Source organism: Dendrobates tinctorius, unplaced genomic scaffold (genome assembly GCF_039654945.1).
Source record: "Dendrobates tinctorius isolate UK_male_01 unplaced genomic scaffold, ASM3965494v1 ptg000082l, whole genome shotgun sequence".
NCBI lineage: Eukaryota > Metazoa > Chordata > Amphibia > Anura > Dendrobatidae > Dendrobates > Dendrobates tinctorius.
Window position 1 is genome coordinate 2,553,018 of NW_027361750.1, and position 22,508 is coordinate 2,575,525.

At 40.3% G+C, this 22,508-nt stretch overlaps 1 protein-coding gene across 3 annotated transcripts in view; it reads left to right on the forward strand.

Annotated features, from left to right (window-relative positions):
* Positions 1-22,508, forward strand: part of TRPA1 (transient receptor potential cation channel subfamily A member 1) — a 255,109-nt gene that overhangs the window by 149,318 nt on the left and 83,283 nt on the right. For all 3 annotated transcript variants that reach the window (XM_073583844.1, XM_073583843.1, XM_073583845.1), the window contains 6 exons: positions 5,100-5,199; positions 9,040-9,140; positions 10,658-10,827; positions 15,366-15,530; positions 17,612-17,726; positions 18,755-18,921. In XM_073583844.1, coding sequence (XP_073439945.1) covers positions 5,100-5,199; positions 9,040-9,140; positions 10,658-10,827; positions 15,366-15,530; positions 17,612-17,726; positions 18,755-18,921 — 818 coding nt within the window. The remainder of the gene's footprint in view (positions 1-5,099; positions 5,200-9,039; positions 9,141-10,657; positions 10,828-15,365; positions 15,531-17,611; positions 17,727-18,754; positions 18,922-22,508) is intronic.

Consider the following 22,508-nt stretch of genomic DNA (forward strand, 5'->3'; position numbering starts at 1 on the left):
CCCATTCAGTTTCATCCCATTGCTTCTAGTCTTTCCTTGTGCAAATGAGAATAAAGTTGATCCTTCTACAATGTGACAGCCCTTTAGATATTTGTAGACAGCTATTAAGTCTCCTCTCAGTCTTCTCTTTTGCAAACTAAACATTCCCAAATCCTGCAACCTTTCCTCATAAGACAGGGTTTGCAGACCGGTCACCATTCTGGTCGCTCTTTTCTGAACTTGCTCCAGTTTGTTGATGTCTTTTTTAAAATGTGGTGCCCAAAACTGGACACAATATTCCAGATGAGGTCTGACCAAAGAGGAGTAGAGGGAAATAATGACTTCACGTGATCTAGACTGTATGCTTCTGTTAATACATCCTAGAATTGCATTTGCCTTTTTTGCTGCTGCATCACACTGTTGACTCATATTCAGTCTGTGATCTATTAGTATACCCAAGTCTTTTTCACATGTGCTGTCACTTAGCCCTATTCCTCCCATTCTATATATGTTTTTTCCATTTTTATTGCCCAGATGTAGTACTTTGCATTTCTCCCTGTTAAAAACCATTCTGTTAGTTGCTGCCCACTTCTCCAGTTTATTTAAATCTTTTTGAATCCTCTCTCTCTCTTCTCTAGTATTAGCTATCCCTCCTAGCTTTGTGTCATCAGCAAATTTAATCAGTTTACCCTCAATTCCTTCATCTAAATCGTTGATAAAGATGTTGAACAATACAGGGCCCAGGACAGAGCCCTGTGGTACCCCACTTGAGACATTCTTCCAACTGGATGTGCAGCCATTTACGACCACTCTTTGGGTCCGATCACTGAGCCAGTTATGAATCCACCTAACTGTTGCCTTGTCCATTCCATACTTAATCATTTTTTCAATAAGGATTGTATGAGAGACTTTGTCAAATGCTTTGCTGAAGTCAAGATATACTATATCTACAGCATTTCCTTGATCCACCCAATCAGTGATACCGTCATAGAAGGAAATTAAGTTAGTCTGACATGACTTATTAGTTACAAACCCATGCTGACTCTGTTTAATCACTTCATTCTTATCCAGGTATTGACATACATGTTGTTTAATAATTTGTTCAAAGATCTTTCCTGGTATAGAAGTCAGACTCACCGGCCTATAGTTACCTGGGTCCACCTTCTTCCCCTTTTTGAAGATAGGAACAACATTTGCTCTTCTCCAGTCTTCTGGCACTTCTCCTGTTCTCCAAGAATTTTCAAAGATTATAGAGAGGGGTTCAAAAATTTCTTCTGCTATCTCCTTCAGTACTCTGGGGTGTAATTCATCTGGACCTGGAGACTTGAATTCATTTAGGCTAGCTAAGTGTTTCCTCACTATCTTTCTGTTTATAGATATCCTGGATTCTTCTATTCCCTTAATAGGACAGTGAATAACAGTTGATGTTACATTTCCTTTCTGAGAGAAAACAGATGCAAAATAGGAATTTAAAAGTTCAGCCTTCTCAACATCCTGTCTTACCATTTCATCATTTTCATCCTGTAAAAATCCTATAGCATCTTTGACTTTTCTTTTACTTTTGACATATCCCCAAAATCCTTTGTTATTGCTTTTGACATCTCTTGCAAGCCTCAATTCATTTTCAGCTTTAGATAATCTGATTTGTGCCCTGCAGGTTCTGCAGACAGCATTATATTCTTCTTTAGATATGCCTCCCTCTTTCCATTTTATAAACATTTTTTTCTTCCTTTTTAGCATGTGCTTAAGTTCTGTGTTCATCCATCCTGGTTTCCTTAACTGCTTCCTATTCTTCCCTCTTTTCGGAATTGTTAACAACTGTGCTTTGAGAATTTCATTTTTCAAGATTTCCCATCCTTCCTGGACATTTTTGTCTTTAAGGATATCCAGCCATTGGATCCCTCCAATTCTCTTTCTGAATCCCTTAAAATCTGCCTTTCTGAAATCTAACCTTGATGTCTGAGTCTTCACAGGTCTTCCGCCTCTAGTTATCCAAAATTCTAAAATAGCATGGTTGCTACCTCCTAGGGTCCCAGCCACTTTTACCTCCTCAACCATTTCCTCCCTGTTTATAAGGATTAGATCCAAGGTAGCAGTTCCCCTTGTTTTCTCCCTTACCTTTTGGAAGATAAAGTTGTCAGCAAGAGAGGATAAGAATTTCCTTGACCTGTTAGTTTTGCCTGAGAGAGATTCCCAACAAATGTCTGGATAGTTGAAATCTCCCATGACAACTATGTCATATTTTTTGGAGAACTTGGCCATTTGATGCATAAAGAGTTCATCCATATCTTCAGCTTGCACAGGCGGCCTGTAGTAAATGCCTACAATGGTGTCCTTTCCATTGTTCTGTCCTTGTATTCTTACCCAAACAGTTTCCACAGAACTCCCAGTCTCTGAAGCTTCAATCTCTGTGCAGATATACGCGTTTCTAACATACAATGCGACACCCCCTCCTCGTTTATCAAGTCTGTTTCTTGCAAATAAGTTATATCCTTCTAGTCTTGTATTACAATCATGTGTATTGTCCCACCAAGTTTCAGTGATTCCAATGACATCATATTTCTTTTCCTGTGTTAGTAGTTCCAATTCTCCTTGTTTGTTGCCCATGCTTTGTGCATTAGTATAGAAACATTTTAGTTTGTGATTGGTTTCTCTTTCTCCAATATTTTTATTAATTAGATTCTTTCGTCTTTGTTCTTCCTTTCCACTTCTAATAGCAGAGTTCTCAATAGCATTTGTCAGGTGTATGGCTTTTTCTGGTCTTTTGCTTCCCTTCCCATGTTGTTCGAGTTTAAAGCTCTCCTTACAAGTGTAGCAAGGCGACTTCCAAATACATGTTTTCCAGTCTTCGTAAGGTGCACCCCATCTCTAGCAAGTAGTCCATCGTATAAGTAGTTCACTCCGTGATCCAGAAATCCAAATCGTTGCTGACGGCACCATCGACGTAGCCAGTTATTCACCTGCAGAATCTTATTCCACCTCCTTGTTCCATGGCCATCCACTGGGAGGATGGAAGAGAAGACCACCTGCGCTCCCAGTTCTTTCACTTTCTTGCCTAAGTCTTCAAAGTCTCTGCAGATGGTTTCCAGGTCGTTTCTTGCAGTGTCATTTGTCCCCACATGTAGTAGCAGGAATGGGTAGTCATCTGTAGGTCTGAAGAGTCCTGATATCCTGTCAGACACATCTTTAATTTTTGCACCTGGAAGACAACACATTTCTCTTGAAGTTATATCCGGTCTGCAGATAGCGGCCTCAGTTCCTCTCAACAGGGAATCCCCCATGACCACCACTCTCCGTTTCTTCTTCACAACATTTTTCTTTCTCCATCCAGGAGGACTCTGAAGGCGTACAAGGTTGCTGCTTGTTGGCAAAGTCTTATCCTGATGTATTTCTTCATTGTTTTCCTGCGTGAGAGCCTGGTACTGGTTTCTGAGCAGTATGGGTGCTGACTGCCTCCTGATCCTCCTGCTTCTCTGGGTCACATGTCTCCATTCCTCTGTTTCTTCAGGTGCACTTCGAATTTCTTCTCTTTCTGTAACATGAAGAGATAATTCTGCTCTGTCCAAGAACTCTTCACCTTCCTTAATGATCTTCAACGTAGCTAACCTCTCTTCGAGATTTTGCAACTTTTCCTCCAACAGGGACACAAGCTTGCATTTGTGGCATGTGAAGTTTGGCTTTTCCACTGGTAAGTCTGTGAACATGTAGCAAGAAATGCAGCTCACCAAATGGCTCCTGGCCTCTTCCATCTTGAGATTTCTTAAAAACGATGAAAGATGAGCCCAGATTATGCAAATGATCTCCTCAAGACTCTTCCCCTGGTTTTCCGATTTCCTCTTTTCAGCTGCAACGGCCAAAACCCAGTGATCGTTGAGCTCGCGGAGACTCTTCACTTATCCCAGAAGGCACTGGGAATATGCAAATAATCTCCTCAAGACTCTTCCCCTGGTTTTCCGATTTCCTCTTTTCAGCTGCAACGGCCAAAACCCAGTGATCGTTGAGCTCGCGGAGACTCTTCACTTATCCCAGAAGGCACTGGGAATATGCAAATGATCTCCTCAAGACTCTTCCCCTGGTTTTCCGATTTCCTCTTTTCAGCTGCAACGGCCAAAACCCAGTGATCGTTGAGCTCGCGGAGACTCTTCACTTATCCCAGAAGGCACTGGGAATATGCAAATGATCTCCTCAAGACTCTTCCCCTGGTTTTCCGATTTCCTCTTTTCAGCTGCAACGGCCAAAACCCAGTGATCGTTGAGCTCGCGGAGACTCTTCACTTATCCCAGAAGGCACTGGGAATATGCAAATGATCTCCTCAAGACTCTTCCCCTGGTTTTCCGATTTCGTGAAATTGCAAATGTTGCTCTGTTGATGTATATGGCAGAGGATGATCTTTTGTCATATGCAACAACTGAATAGCATTTACAGTTTTACATCACTGATCTGTCAGCAGCAAACAACAAACAGAGCTCAGCTCTGCCTAGTAATTACAAGTTTGGTTTGCAAAAGAGAGGGACAGCTCATTAATCTTGCATATAGTTAACATTTCTTACATTCCTGCTAGGGTGAATTCTTTCATTCTGGTTTCTTGATGAAAAAGAAAGAGGGTACTACATAGACCTACATGAATAAAAGTCTAATTTCTCCTATTATTGAGTTGACTGTTCTTATAAAAGCATGAGCTTGTCAATATTCAACGCATACTAGTAGAAGATGTTGTGGCACATACAACCAGCAATTGTGTTTTAAACATATATATGCAACTCAGGTATTTTTACCATTTAGATCTAGGTATTCTTCCATCAGAAAGCTATAAAAGTATCTAATACTAGATAAAACTACATATTCTGTTAAGATAAGTGAATGGAAAATTTATTGTAGCTACTGAGCACATGAAGTTGTTAAGTAATAAATTACCCTCATGTTCATATTCAGTCATTTACTGATATTTATTTTGTGACTTTACAATTTATATGGTATTATGGTGGTGCGATTTGCAGCCATTAGTCAATTAATAATCACAGGTTAGTGTCTTTCCACTGATTAACTATACAGTTATTGGTTTTATATATTTTATCTCAGGTTTTCTCCTCTGTGTACTCACATTGTTCTCATATTTACAGGGAGCAAATGTTGACAGTGTGGATAATGAGTTACGCACACCTCTTTTGATGGCTACTTCGTGTTCTTCTTGGAAGATTGTAAATGTACTTCTTGAAAACGGTACATAGCAAACACTTACTACTGATCAGGCCTTATTGTTCTTAATCTGATATTAACCCGCTCTTGTGATGATGCATGCAGTTGACACAAAGTGATAAATCTTTAATCCTTCCAACAAAGAAACTTTGCTCAGAGCACCCTTGTTTAATGTTGAGGATCAAAACGGCCACAGCATTACCTAGCAATACCTCTGAAATAAAAAAAACTGGGCATAATATTGTTTTGCTGTTAAGATGAATGAATCTTCTGAAATTGAAACTTTCCGAATATTCCAAGGAAAATTGATTTTAGGCAAATCAAAAGTACTCCAAAACCGTCAATTCGCCTTAAAAATGTGGTTGACACAATCCTCTTTTAAACACACATTAATCTTTACTGTTGTGTTGTCACACACTATCTGTACAGTTTATTCAGTGTTTGTCTTTTTCTATATAAACTTACAGTATGGCTAACAAATTAAACTCTGACACTATAGTATGTAAACATGGAATATATGAAGCTGGAATTGCATTGATGCTCTATTAAGAAAGGTAAATTAAGATACTTAGGGCATAAATTGGGCAATTCATGTGTGCTTAATAGCCATCAACAAGGCAATCTTCTTTGCTGGGTACCTAACCTAGCATTATATCTCTCCTGGGCTGATGGCCTATAATTATATGGGTAGGTAGGTAGGATCAAGCTGTGATTAAAACCACCATAGGCTAATGGGTGGAGTGCTCAGTCAGACAGCTACAGCTTAAGTATACAAATATCAATGACTAACCATCACTTCCAAACAGAAAAACAGGTGTAAACAGGTGGAAACTAAGGCTTATGGCTAGGCTGTGATGTCCTCTCGCTAACATTCTCACTCAACTCTAACATTTTATGATTCTATGATTTATCCACCTTCAACTCAAAATGGATGCTGCATTCCCTACTTCTGCTTTTGTACAGGCTATACATGTGTAGGAGCTGGGGAACAGAAAAGCACAATAGGGTCTTAGCCAGATTAAATCATAGTAGATAAATAAAAGTTTGTGCTAACCTGATGAAGCTATGATCATACAACAATGTACTGGTAAGGAAACTCGAAGTGCTGCAGATCCACAGATCATCCCACCGATACAATAGACTTGGAAGAGGAAACGTGGATATTCCGTGCTGCTGACGTATAAAAGCGTTTTTTAATCTACACATTTTGAAGTATACACACTTCTTCCTCAGGATATAGCCACATAAATGTACATGTTATAGTCAAAAGCTTTGAAACGCGTAGATTAAAAACCACTTTTATACAAACTCTTGGTCTTTGATCTTTTATGTACTCATCAGCAGCGCGGAATATCCACGTTTCCTCCACTAAGTCTTTTATGCAAGCCATGAAAGTCACATCTTATCACCTGATTGATTTAGCTATATCATGTGTTTTTATAGCTTCAAGGCATTATAGTGAAGCCCGTTTAGATCATGTGATCTTTCTCCAGCCAATATAATCATCTGCAGCTTAACAAAAAAAATTAAATTGGTCACATATACCAGGTTCAGCAAATTCCTAAAAATTCAAAATTCTTTTTGCCTTAAATTAATTCACTCATCTCGATTTGGTTATATAAAGTAATTTTAATAATAAAAAAACAGCTTTCTTTTGCTATTGAGCCACTGCCACTTATGAAAAATACCTTGGAGCCGCACTGGGTATTAGATGGAATAGATCTGTACTGGATATAACTGAATCATAGAGCACAAACCCTAGCGGTGGTTTCTTGAGCTATGTTCTGGCGATGATGGCTTTGACAAAATAATCAATAATGGAATTATATGCCTGGGCTACCAGGAGACAATAATATTTAGCGTTGTGAAAAGTGTTTTTTCAATGCAGCAAAGCAAATTCAAAGCAAAAAAAAAGAAAACTATTATGCCTTCATTAAAATAGTAGCATGGGCAGAAAAAATATAATGACGCGTTTGAGTCTAACTGACTCTTAATAGTAGAATTAATTAAAAAAGGAAAAAACTACAAGTATAAAAACCACAAAGGCCACTAATTAGATGACATCACAAATTGACAGCACCGGAATAACGCTAGAATGGGATGTTGTGGACAAGCATATGTACCATAGACAACCATGTAGCAAAACAAGAAAAAAAACCTTTATAATGCAATTAAGAATTATACTTTTTTTCTATACAGTAGCTACAATTGACTATTGTAGTGTGTAACAGCTCCACACTGATACAAAATATTCACAAGAGATGGTCAATTTCAGTTTATGCTGACACCATATATTTTCTTGATTTCTTTTCAATAGCTGAAATTAATAATTATAATGCACTATAGATTCTTATGCATGTGGCACTCACAGGACTTAGCTTCTGCTTATTTGTATAAGACTTAGTTACATTATAAGGCTCCTTTTTTGTTACATGGTTATCTATGGCCTCTATGTGGTTTTATACTAAAGTCTAAAGAGAAACTGGAATATAAGTTGGTGTGCATGCAACGTGTAGGCACATATTCACACTGGCCAATAAACAGTCAAAACCCAGGATAAAAGTAAAATAAGCAAATACTGTGGTGTAAAAAAAAATAGCAATCGTGCATGAAAATAATATAAGGTACTTAGCTGACAATTTTTATCCAAAAAATGTAAAAACCATACCACCACGTCAAAGAGACCCTATTCCGGATGGTCTCTATTATTGCTACTACAGGGTATTTCCTTAGATTGCTTTTATCTTGTGTTTTTATACTTGTAGCTTTGTCTTTTTTGAACTATATCTACGATTAGGAGTCAGACTCAAAACGCGTCAGGTTTATTTTCTTGTTATAATGTATTTTTGCTTTTAATTCACTTGGCTTGACTGAAAAACCTCTTCCTAACTTTGTACAAAGCAGTTCAATACCTCACCAGCTTTACCCGTGCATAGAGGAGTGGATTGCCCAAAAAACCACGCTGCACAACATACATACATTGGATGGGGTGAACTGTATTTACAAACTTTTTTCAGATTATTTAGAGCTACCATGAGATGGAGAGCTACCTGCAGGGGGTTTAAGGGTAGTATGTGATTTCCAGGTGAAAACACGTATAGTTGATAGGTTGTTAATCGGTGGGGGTCTGACCGCTGAAACCCACATCAATCAGCAGAGTGTGGACTTTCTATCCCTGATTGAGTGGAATCCCAAGTTCGACCTTCACACCATTCATTCCCTATGTGGTTTTGCTTCTGCACATGCTATGTTTAACTCTCAGCTACCTCTAAGCTAATAGGTGATGGTAGCAACAATGATGTCCCCATACACAGGAGACAGAGACACAAAGGATACCTGCTCTACTGGTTCTATGTAGCATATGTCCAGAAGCAAAAGCAGCATAGAGGACAATACACAGCAATACTTAACAATGTGACTGTAAATCCAGCAAAGGGGTGAAATTTACACTTGATAGAGAACCCCAGAAGGATCTGCCTCCCTTTTTCTCATTCTGCTCCTCCCTTCATCTTTTCCTCCCCTCCGCATAGACTTTAACAGGCAGCTACAATCTTACACCTCTGAGTTGGCAGTCCCTCTTGTCTTGAGCAAGAAATTTGTGCAATTTTTCAGAGTATCGTAAATAATGAATTTAGGGTCAGGAAAAAATGGCTTATAAATGGAGAAAGAAGCAGAATTTTTTAAAATTTGTTACAAAATTTATTTTATTTGCTTTAGCTTTAAAATGTAGGTATTGTGAATAACAGTATAACAGTCAACAAACTTCTATATGGTGGAGAGATAACTTATCAATAAGCCATACTATTAAACTCTAGCATTTTTGTGACTTATAAATGCACGGATATGCTTTATACCCTTTTTAAGGAGCTGATGTAAAGCTAACAGATAATTATGGAAGGAATTTTCTTCACCTGACTGTTTTGCAGCCGGGAGGTTTAAAGAACATCAGAGAAGAATTTCTACAGGTAAGTAAATCTTAGAAATTGTGAATGGCTTTATTGTTCTAGTCTTACTTGTATTACAACTATTAATACTTTTTTAGGTCACATCTGCCTGTTGGGCGGCAATTATTACTTAGCAGAGTTTTCCAGGACTTTTAAATTTAGACAATCATTGTTAGATTGGTGGGGGTTCAGCTCCTTGAACCACCACCAAACTGCTAATTAAAGGGTCAACAGAACTGTGGACACCTTGACTATCAGGTACTATCATGTATCCATAGAATTGTCTATCCAAACCCCCTCTACTCTTCCCTGAGGTTAGAGATTGAATGTATCTCATAAGACAGTGGGAATCGGCCAAGTAGAGTGCTCAGCTATGTCCGTCAGCCCCGTAAACATTAAAGAGCACACAGCTCACGTGCTCTACCCTGCTGCGACATTCATTAAGTCCAGTCACAGTGAGGAAGAACAGGAGATCAGGACACCCCTTCTGCACACAATAAATATTATGCAAGATTTTTTTATTGTATTTATGTAGTTAACTGATGGAAAAAAGTCACTGAATTTGACCCATGTCTGTTTTGTGCCCAAAAAATTGTAGCATTTTTATTGTTATGCTATTGTCAACATTGTTCTAGAAAGTTGCCAGGGCTTAGTGGAGGAAATGTCAACTTTCACTTCACCCATTTATCAGAGATTAAATTATTGCAGAAATCTATATTTCTTCTTAGCTTAGATTTATGGCACACAAACAGCACAAATATTAGTTTATAACTTTAATATCATTCTAAATTTTGCCTATTAAATGGGTTTATCCACTTTATTATTTTCTTTTTAATAGAAGTAAGAAATCGGTAAATAATAAAATGATGTCTACTCTTTAAGCCCGATCGCAGACGTCTCTGGTGGAACCGTAGGCTTTAACGTTCCATTCTTTGGTCACCTGACTACTGAGGTCCATGATAGGCTGCAATGGTGTAGTGACTGAAACGGTGCATTCACATGATCGCTACAGCCAATCAAGTTCCTTGGTGGTCAGGTAACTGATGAATGGGATGCCATAGCTTCATGTCCAGCGTGAGAATACTATAGCTGCTTGGGCTGAATCTACAGGGATTACAGCTGGGTGAGGATACATATGCATTTTTTACCCGTCCCTTGCTTGTGCAAAATGCTTTGAAGTTGGACAACCTTTTTAACTTTTTGGCAACGTGGGGAGTATTGGAGGATTTTGACCTCTGTAACAGAAACAAAAAGTCACCGGGGTCCTGAACCTAATTGGCTCATATTTTTATATAGATCTGAAATCATTATCAGCACAGTGGAAGAAGCTTCTTCTTGCTCTGTTAATGCCTTTGTTGGCAACAAACACTGTTCAAGACTGATTTCATCAAAGTAAACCAATATCTTTCATATCTAAAAGGTTTTTTTTAAAGCTGACATCCGATATATATTTATATGTATGTTCTGACTTTATATTCTTTTTCTCATTTATTCCCTACTTACATTGACAATATATTTTTCTATAATTTCTATACTAGAGGGCAGACATCAAAAGTCTTGTGAGCGATGAAGATGCAGACGGCTGCACCCCCTTACATTACGCCTGCCGCCATGGTGTCCCGAATTCTGTAAACAATCTACTTGGACTTAATGTGTCGCTGTATTCCAAGACCAAGAATAAAAGATCAGCTCTGCACTTTGCTGCTTTGTATGTTATATTATTTTGTACTTTATTGATGCAATGTTCAGTTAAAGTGTAATATAGCTTAGTACTTAAAGGACATCCACATCTAGAATATTGATGACCTATTCTTAGGACACTCATCAATATTAGATCAGCTGGGGTCAAACTCATGTCCCCCCATCGATCAGCTGTTTGCAGGCCAGAAGTACACATTTTACAGTATGGAGACTTATACACCACAGCTCTGCACACTATTTAGTGGTTGTTCTTTGGTACTGTAGCTTAGTTCCTGGTGAATTAATTTCAAGCTACTCTATATTACCCAAGAATGGCCACTAGACAGTGTACGGAGCTGTGGACTTTTGGCTTCTAACACAGTGTACGTTTGGAGGCCATAGGAACTGCTGATCAGTGGGGGTACCAGGATTTATTTTGATACCAATGACCCATTCCTAAGGAGAGATCATCAATATCATAGTTTTGGACAACCCTATAATATAAGTTAGAACTTTGCCATGCAATTGATTAGCAGAGTCCTACATCTTTCTGAAATCCAGCAATGCATACAACAGCGCTGCACACTGCACCATCAATTTCAGAGAAATCACAGTATGCTGCCTTTATTTTAATCAATGAGAGCTCTGCAGCAGAGACATTCTGTTGGATGCAGATGTCTCTATATACTGCAAATAGATTCAGTTTACAGAGCAACTTCAGCAAAGCAAGTTTGAAAGGGTGGTCGATTATCAGAATCTATTGGGGCAAAGATAGGTAATGCTTCTGTAGGGGGTTAACCTCTGCCAAGAACTGAATTACACTGTGATTTTAAGAGACAATTCTCCTTTCTCATTTTAAGTGCACTTCGACTAGTCCTTCCCCCCTGCAGCTCACTGTGTGTTTGTTTGAGCAAGAAACATGAAAAGTGTCTGTTCCTGACGTGATGACAGGGAGAGACTTGTACCTGTGTCAGGAAGACAAACTAATAAGGGTGTCTGAACATTGATAGGCTGTTAAACGAATTAGCAGCTATAAGGAAGAAGAGAGTTTCTGGTGACTGTAGGATCGGCTACCAGGACAATGTTAGAAGCAAAGGATCGCAATAGGACAGCTGAGTCGGTTTTCCCCCAAGCACCTGTAATTTGGAGAGAGAAAGAAACTCTGTGGTACCAATGATCCCTCAGCATTTAAAGTGGGAAGAGACTAGCCCAGAATCGGACAAAGACAGAGCAGTTAACCTGAAGGAGGAGTGCAACACAGCAAACTCGACTCCTCTACATTGGGATGAAGCAGAAGCCAGCAGACTTTCTCCTCAGTGCTGCAGAACTGTGACACCGGTGTTCAACTGAGTTGGGATGTAGAGCAGGTTTCTTTAGTTAAAGCGCTGTAGCAGCGTGGCTTGATTATTAGAAGCCAGATAGAATTTAGAATAGAGTAGTATGAAGAAATTGTTTATACTGTTTATATTGAATTTTGTATTCCAAGTGCTGGAACACAGCTTGGGTGAAACATTCCAGCTATTTTTCTTTGTACATATTGTTGCAGTTATTACAGGAACCTTTAATCTTATTTTCAAACATAAAATCCTGTACTTTAATAAAACCGGTGTTTTGTTTCTGCCCACTCATCTACTGTACTATATTTGAGTCATGCCTGGTGGTGTCATTAAGGCATCACTCAAAGTGGCACTACAAGCAGGGTATGGCCACAGCGATGGAGGCAGCCAACAACAATGGTAGTAATGTTAATGTCAGTATCACAGGCAATGGTGGAACCACTGCAATGGCCCTCCTACGGGCATGTGGTTTTGCATGCAGCCCATATTTCATGGCCGGAATAAGCCACTGTCCGACTGGATGACAGGAATGCAGAGGGCTGCTAACATTTATAATGTCAGCCCAGAGCTACAAGTGGAGATCGCTCTGGCCAACCTGAAGGGTGAGGCTCACAGAAATGTCCTCCTGCAATAGGAAGCCATGCATAACACTTTGAAAGAGATAATGACTTTTCTGGAAGAAATAGCTAGCGCGGTACATCGCTGTGAAAACTTCTTCTATTGGCTGCAGCAGGAAGGGGTCTCCAAATATGCCATGGTGCAACACGAAGCAGTAGCAGAGGTGCAAAAGAAAGAGGCAGGCAGAGTAGGCAGCATGGGTTCTGTGGACCAGCTACTATGAACAATTTATCCTGGGACTATACAGTACTCACCTGATGCAGGATAGGGTGGACCCTACCTTAAACTTTTGGCAAATATTGGTGGACGCTGTGGCTGAGAGCATTGAAGAAAGCTATGCTTCCGAAGTGGTATTGACCCAGACTATTGCAACCCTCGGTGGCTGCAATGAATTAAGAGGCTCTGATTAGAGTAGTATAAGATCTGCAGAGTTCCCTGAAAATTATGCAAGAGAAGTAGACTGAAATGGAAAAGCAGATGGGGACCGGCTCTGCTAATGGGGCCACCTACCCGGCCTTATAATATCCCTATCGGCCTTCCCCCTGGCTCCCAAACCTGACCTTCCCTATGCAAGTTTGCTCATCCCCAGTGGTCCTCCACCTACTACGCCTGTAAGGGAACTGTTCCGGAGACTGCAGAAGGTTCCCAGTCTATGGATGACGAAGTTCCTGACACATAACCATTGTCAGTTCACAGAGAAGAGGGACCCGACTCTAGCCAAACCTTCTGCTGCAGAGGACGGTCCTAAACTTCTCCTTTTGAAGATAGTCAAGACCTCCAGAAATTCAGTAGGTCAAATGCAGTTGTTTCACCAAATAGGTATGCCTCTGATCAGTTTATTTGGTCCACCTATATGTATTGTTGGCAACGTGGCACTGTTGGATAAGTGGTTGCATAGAGTCTGCCAAGGATGACAGCCTTTAAGCAGGGAGGCAGTGAAGGGGATCAGTCCTTGCCAAGAACTGAATTAAACAGTGACTTTGAGTCAATGCTCCCCTCTGATTTATGTGCACTTGGGCTAATCCTTTCCCCCCTGTAGCTCGCTTTGCGTTGATTTGAGCAAGAAGCAGGAAGTGTGTTCTGGAAGTTGAGATTGTTTATACTGTTTGTATTGAACTTTGTAATGCATCTTCTGGAGCACAGCTTGTGTGACACGTTCCAGTGCGTGCACTGTGAGCTGCACGCATTCACCGGTTTCTGAGCTATTGTTGAATTTACAATAGATATCACTCATGTAATGTAAGAAGTAAGTGAAATCTTTGGCATTGTAAAATACCTATATTTCTTAACTGTGTATCATGAATCATGGTAGGTGTTAAAAAGGCCCACTGAGACGCTCTTGCTTGGGACCCATGAAAACCTGGAGCCAGCTGTGCTGCTGAGGCCAGTGATTTTCCACTAAGTTCACATATTGTATATGGAACGTTAACGATGAAGCTGTGTAAACCAGCATTGGCGTTGGTAGAGGTGCACTGCTGGAGCTGTAGGGACTGAAACTGGTGAAAATGAATTTCTTTGCCTATTTTAAAGCATTACCAAGCTTTGATCCATTTTTTTCCTTAAAAGAGTAGTATCTTGAAACTGGATTCCCTGGATAGCAAATTATCTGATGGTTCTTCTAAGTTTGACTTCGCTCACTGCTCAGTTCTTCTGACTCCTGACTTTGCAGCTAGGATCAAACTAATTTGATAGGGCAGCAACCAACAAACAGATTCTGCTGCTTTTCTGGTGCACTGGGGGTTGACCAGGAAGCTGGCACTGCACTTATAATGATGCCTATCTTTCTTGGTGACCCCTTGTCACCTGACTGCTCCTTTTACCTCTATTATGTTCTTGGTGCTATGATTGCTTCTGCTCAGGCTTTTGTGCTGGACCACGCTTTAAAATATACTCTGCCTCTGTGTTCCAATCAAATCTTTTCTAGAAAACAGTGTTGCTCCAGTGGTGTCCTCTAGCACAGCCCACATAAACAAAACTTTACTAACCAACTACATTGCAAAGTTAAAGGAAATGTTTCGGCCAGAAAATGGCCTTTTCTTTTAAAGGGAATCTATCAGCAGGTTTTTTTTTAAATTTAATCTCAGAATAGCATAATATAGAGCTCAAGAACCCTGATTCCAGGGATGTGTCACTTTTTAGGCTGTGTATTGTCGTTTCAATGCAAAAAGTGTTTTATCAGCAGGAGATTAACACTGCCTGGACTACAGCTCATGTGACCAGCAGTCAGGGTAATATTTAGGTAGTCTATGAAAACTACACAATTGGACCAGTAAGTGATACATTCCTGGAATCAGGCTTTCTTGCTCTACATTAAGCTGCTCTCAAAATTTATAGCAACAACCTGCTGACATATTCTCTTTCATTGAGTTTTTATGTTAAGCTTGATGGTATTTCTAATTTAATATGTCACTAACCAAGACAATCCTGAATATTGGAACTATAACAGATCCAGGTTTAATATTCATAGACTTGTGAACTCGTTCAAGAACCAGTTCACATAGGTAGAATTAGTTCATACCTTTACATATGACTATTTCTTTATTATTCTTTGTATACATAGTAGTGATTGGACTTTATATTTCTAAACTCACATTCCTGTTTCTTTGTGAAGCTATGGTCGCTACAACACGTGTGAGCGGCTCCTACGATTTGTGCCGGATGCCACTCTTCTAAATGATGCAGATGAAAAAGGAATGACACCCCTGCACTTGGCTGCAGAAAATGGACATGATAGAATAGTTTTTCTTTTACTTAAGAAGGGAGCTCTTCTCTTAAGGTATGTAAATAAGCTTTAAGTAAAATATTTAATCCTCTAGATGTAAATCTACGCCACGTTTAAATCACTTCTGCAAATATACGTTACTTGTGATCCAGATGTATACTCTTAGCACAGTGCTGCAAAATGCTGACAGTAATGTGTGGAGCACTCTACTAATCTCCAATTGGGCAGAACAGAGTCCTACACACATTTTTTTTTATTATATCCATTCAAGTAAAAGGAATCTCAGTGCGATCAACCTCCAAAGCCATTTACAGCATATGGTCATGTATGTCATGGAAAGCTGAATAAAATGGTACCTTGATATCTGCTATCCGACTTCTTATTTCAGAGAAATCAACATTTTTTTCTTACATGTAAATATTTATGATATATATTAAGTTCTATGGGCTGCACATAAGACCTGCATGAGAATCTTATTCCAAACAAACAGAGAAAGGACATTTTCACCCTAAAATATATGTATTAATTTAAGTGGACACATTAGAATCCAAAACCAAAACAGACAACTTAAAAAGAAAAAACTCTTAGAATAATCAATGGTGAATATACAATTTTATTTAGTTACATAGACACCAACAAGGATTTTTGTTAAAAAACATAAAAATAAAAAATTCCTATAGAGGGAGCAGGTCAGCATACACTGCAGGAAATATAAAGGGTTATTATCCCAAAAATATGTTGTTTCAGAGATGTGGGAAAGCGGAACATAAATAGTTATGTTATTTAATTTAAAGTGCAGTGCATAGGTGCGTATAGTTTATTTTAAATCCGCCTTACCCATCACATCAGAAACTCACATTATATATAATCCATCATATAAATATCAAAGAGTAAAGCATCATGATCAGTGAAGAAGCTGTAAAGTGCATAGTGCAAATTTCATCATTAAAGTAACTAAGCTATCGAGGTGAAAGGTTAAATAAGCTACCAACCTGGATTCATGCTGTGCATGTGAACGCTGCCACCTCACACTCCAATGCGCGTTTCACACGTTGCTTCGTGACCGTGGCATACAGACAAGCCACCACTTGGAGCTGATGCTGGTCTCAGACTCTGCTTCCTACCTGCACCTCAGCCTGGGCGCTAACAGGCAAGGCTGCACACCACATGCGTACCAAGGGTAGGGGTTTCTTAATGAGTCATTCACCAGAGACATTCATACATGCATGCAACATCCTCACTCCACATGGTCTGTAATTATTTCCTAAAACAGCTCATGGCCGGGCGGCCATGCAAACCTTTTATAGCTGCAGCCTTCTGGGACCTTCCTAGTGAACCAATCGGTGCATCAACAGGACCTGAGCATGTGACCTCCAACCTCCAATGAGAGGTCATCCCACGAGCATGATCAGTAGACCGAAAGAAGGACTTAGTCCCAGAAGCTGCTCATTGCTGGCTATTGTGGATTGCTAAGGCTGAACCAGGGGTGGCAGCAGCAACCAAACCGACAACACCAGGCTGAGCAAGACGCCGGGATCGACGTTTTTGGTGAGCAGCCTCCTCTGTGGCCGGGAATGAATGGGAGACCGCAGAAGGCAAGGCTCCGGATTCCTCCTGTGCAGGGGAAGAAACCTGATGTCTAACAGATGACGTGACAGGTTTCTTGAAATAATTGTCACCTTTTGTAAAGGAACTATTAATAGGAAAACAGTTTACAGAAAAATGTTCTGACTTTCCACCTGTTACACAAACCTGTTCCCTAGACTTGCCTTTAGGCTAATACCCAGAAGTAGAGATGAGCAAATTGATTCACATAGGAACCTGGTCTAGCAATGGTCTTGCAAATTAATTCAATTCCCTTTACCGAGAAATGAAAGTGCCACATCTGTGTGATTACTCCAGTAGGTGTTTATGCCAATTTCTATTGACCTATCACCAAGGAAAGTGCGGTACATAAATCTCCAACTGTTCAACAACAGTCAAGTCATATAGATGCCAAACTATCCACTATCTTATAAAATAATGAAGTGAAAACACTTGTAAATATGTTGTTTATTTTTTTTTTTTTTTGCTGTGATTTATCTATTTATTATCTATTTTCTAAACAATGTTGCTTTGGGTTCTTCTATTTTCAGTGATTATCGAGGGTGGACAGCCTTACACTATGCTGCTTCTGGAGGCTATACTCGTACCATCAGGGTTCTTCTGGATACATCTATTGCACTTATTGATAAACCTGACAAAGAAAAGGTATCTTGATGATAATACGCATTTATTAGTATGATCAGTTATTTGGGTTTGTTCAGTTTAGAAAACCCCTTTTTATGCATTCTAGTGTGGAATTATGGGGGTCTTCTCTTAAGTGTCCCAATCTTTCAACCAGAAAGGATTCTGGTTTCAGAGAGCTTCTGTGTCATTGATGGACCTGTCCATTACACAATCCTTTAATTTGTATAAGTAAAATGTAATGTTGATTTTACCTATGGTAAATCTACAGGAAAACTGATCACTTACTGCCAGGTTTCTCCCTAGATTACAGGGTGATAACTGGAGGACTCATAATAGATAGAGGGTCATAATAGGGGGACATATTCTACTCTGCTTATTATAAATGGATCTTCCTGACAAATAGGGATTGTCCAAAGTGGAGAACCCCTTTACAGCTCTTCTATATGCCAGGCTACTACTTTGTCAGCTTTCCTATGTGCTAAACGACACCCTCTGTAGTTCTTCTGTGAACCCAAATGTGCTTTCATCAGCTCTTTTGTGTTGTGTACCACGCATTCAGCAGCATTTAAGCGTCAGACCCCTCCTTACACAACTCTTCTTTGTGTTGGACCAAACCTTTACCATATCTCCATTGTGCCCAACCATACTTTCACCAACTTTTCTGCGTGCCAGACCACACCTTCACCAACTCTCCATTGTGCCAGACCAAACCTTTACCAGCTCTGTTTTTGTGTCAGATCACATCTTCACCGTCTCTCCATTTTACGAGTTATTGTCTCCAGGCCCTCACAGCATTTATATTATAAAATAGGCACACTGGGTTGTGGGACCCATGGGAGAATGAAATGATGGGAATAGCCGGTAGATTAAAGATAGAATGCCAACTAGGTAAGAAAAAAAGGGGATGGAGATGTGAGGAAGGACTTGGATATTAATTCATGAATTAGAACCATTCATAAAGTTAATTCCATATGAAGACAAAAAAGATGATCAATAAAGTCCTTCTATGCATTAAAAGACAACTAACAAAAATATCTTCATTAATGTAGAACACAGCTCTTCATCTAGCCGCCCTTGAGGGACATTCCAAAGCAGTTGGTCTTCTGCTGGAAAATGGAGCAGCGTTAACGCTAAATGCAGTTGAGGCCTCTTTCATTCATGAGGCAATTCGTGCAGGAAGAAAGGATGTGGTCTCCACTGCAATTCACAGTGAAAGGTAGAACATTGGATTCTGGAAATAATATGTCTTGGGAAGGTATTGGAGTTATCCCTTAAACAATTCTGGTTTAACTATGTCTCATTTAAAAAACCATGGTAACATTTCTGTGACAGTCTTTGTCAAGCCAGAGCAAATTTTTCCTTCTGGCTCGACAGACTATTTATGGCCAAAACGTTTCCATGTTATTTTTATATATGACATGATCAATAAAGAATATTTGTTAGAGATAACTTCGTTGCTTTAGGTTTTTCTATTTGTACTACTCATTGATTTAGTGAAGAACCCTTCAAAGTCCATCTTGGAGTAACAGGAGTGGTGCATGGACAATCTACCAAATAGCTGCAAAGGGTAAGGTTATAGTCAGCCAGCAACTATTCACAGGATGGACCATAAAATGTCCAATTGGCACAGGTACCATTTTTGATAAGCACTGCTTGCTCAGAAAAGGAGATTTTCCTCACCGGTGTTATTTGGTAACATGGCTACTAAATCAGTGTGGATATTAAATGGGAAAGAAGTTCTCTCTATTCCAATCTATGGGAGTTATACAAACAATTGAGCCATGTAGTAAACTGTTTCTATGAGTTTAGAAAAACTCAGAGACTTTCTTTTAGGCTGGAGTCACACACAACGTATAAAAACACGGTCCGTTTTCTATGGACGAGAATTGCAAAAATGTTCCCTGAACAGTGATCCGTATGTCATCTGTTTGCAATGCGAGAATGCGATTTTCTCGCATCTAAGCATCCATGTGACATCCGTATGGCATTCATATGGTGAGATTTTCTCGCCAGCTTGCAAAATGGACATATAATGGATCCATGGCCTCAAGTATTAATGAAAACATATATATAGTCTCTCTCTCTCTATATACATATATATATATATATATATATATATATATATATATACACTCACTGGCCACTTTATTAGGTACACCATGCTAGTAACGGGTTGGACCCCCTTTTGCCTTCAGAACTGCCTCAATTCTTCGTGGCAGAGATTCAACAAGGTGCTGGAAGCATTCCTCAGAGATTTTGGACCATATTGACATGATGGCATCACACAGTTGGCGCAGATTTGTCGGCTGCACATCCCTGATGCGAATCTCCCGTTCCACCACATCCCAAAGATGCTCTATTGGATTGAGATCTGGTGACTGAGGAGGCCATTTGAGTACAGTGAACTCATTGTCATGTTCAAGAAACCAATCTGAGATGATTCGAGCTTTATGACATGGCGCATTATCCTGCTGAAAGTAGCCATCAGATGTTGGGTACATTGTGGTCATAAAGGGATGGACATGGTCAGCAACAATACTCAGGTAGGCTGTGGCGTTGCAACGATGCTCAATTGGTACCAAGGGGCCCAAAGAGTGCCAAGAAAAAATTCCCCACACCATGACACCACCACCACCAGCCTGAACCGTTGATACAAGGCAGGATGGATCCATGCTTTCATGTTGTTTACGCCAAATTCTGACCCTACCATCCGAATGTTGCAGCAGAAATCGAGACTCATCAGACCAGGCAACGTTTTTCCAATCTTCTACTGTCCAATTTCGATGAGCTTGTGCAAATTGTAGCCTCAGTTTCCTGTTCTTAGCTGAGAGGAGTGGTACCCGGTGTGGTCTTCTGCTGCTGTAGCCCATCTGCCTCAAAGTTCGACGCACTGTGCGTTCAGAGATGCTCTACTACCTTGGTTGTAACGGGTGGCAATTTGAGTCACTGTTGCCTTTCTATCAGCTCGAACCAGTATGCCCATTCTCCTCTGACCTCTGGCATCAACAAGGCATTTCCGGCCACAGAACTGCCGCTCACTGGATTTTTTTTCTTTTTCGGACCATTCTCTGTAAACCCTAGAGATGGTTGTGCGTGAAAATCCCAGTAGATCAGCAGTTTCTGAAATACTCAGACCAGCCCTTCTGGCACCAACAATCTTGCCACGTTCAAAGGCACTCAAATCACCTTTCTTCCCCATACTGATGCTCGGTTTGAACTGCAGGAGATTGTCTTGACCATGTCTACATGCCTAAATGCACTGAGTTGCCGCCATGTGATTGGCTGATTAGAAATTAAGTCTTAACACACAGTTGGACAGGTGTACCTAATAAAGTGGCCAGTGAGTGTATATATATATCTCATACAGAGCTAGATAGCAGAATAGCCGATAATTCAATTGTAGGCTTCTGTAAAATCATTACAGAACCCGACAGGATAAGAGACATGGTTTACATACAGTAAACCATTACATATCCATTAGATTTATATATGCCCCTCACTAATAATGTTAGTACTGTAGTTGTGTAAAATTTTGGATCTGTAGGTGTTAAATTAAAGGTTTAATTCACGGAAAACACTTGTGTGGGCTCCCGCGCAATTTTCTCCGCCAGAGAGGGCAAGCCAGTGACTGAGGGCATATATTAGTAGTGTCACGTGCCCCGTCCTGAGTGACACGGCCAGCAGGCCGGTAACTGATACAACAGGACGCAGCACGTGTAATTGTCCTATGTGACGCGGCCCGCAGGCCAGTAACTAATACAATAAGACAAAGGAAAAGGGAAAACCTGGGTAACAATAACAATGGTGGCCCTGCGATAGGGAAACGGGGACGTGGAGACCTCCTGCACTCCCCTGAGTCAGTGTCTCTACACTCCTAACGTTCCCTAGACCGGTTCCGCACCGGGCGCCGATCAGGAACCACAAAACCCTGACTCGCCCTGCACCTAAACGCTCACTACGGAATTGGTTGGTGCGGAAACTAATCCCACCATTGCACTAAACACACATAAGGAAAAGTAACAAAACAGGGAAGCACCACTTAGCTTTGCTCTGTTGCTTACGCTCCCAGCAACAGAGCCTACCACCTGCGTGCATCTTTTCCTCCACCGTGTCCAACATCTTGGTGCACTGTCCAGAAATGGACCTTCTCAGCATCATAGTGCAGCCTTGGAGCAAACAGAGTCCACACCTGTGTGCAGCTGTCCAGAAACAGAGTCCCGCAAATGAGTCCAGCTTTTCTGACAAAAAGTCCAGCATGCTTGAGTCCAGCTCTCAGCAACAACGTCCAGCATTTTGAGTGCAGCTCTACACCATAGCTGCCACTCCACCAATCCATGCACGAACTCCTTGCTGACACCATAACTGCGACTCTACCACGCCATGGCTCATATACAAAAAAATCAATCCTTAAAAGATACTTTATTAACCAATCATTAAAAAGTTTTCAAAACTTCAAAAAACAGGCAAATAAAAATAGGCTTATTGCTGATTTTCAAAATCCAGCCACAAACACTAGAGAGTCGTTCCAATGTCAGGTAGAGGGTCACAAACCTATTTGTCCCTATAGGGCCCTATATCTCTCTCCTACCTGACAGCAGAGGTTGGCACCCTCTTGATACGCAAATGGCGCCCCCACTCCTCGGCGGCTCTCCCTAATCACCCTGTTGACTCCTATTTAAATGACATCAGCTTGGAGTACAACAGATGGCTGGGGACAAAAATATAATAGATAATAACCCCATGCCACAAACCACCAAGACAAAAATATAAGGAATAGTAACTGGAAAAAACTCTAATTTTTGG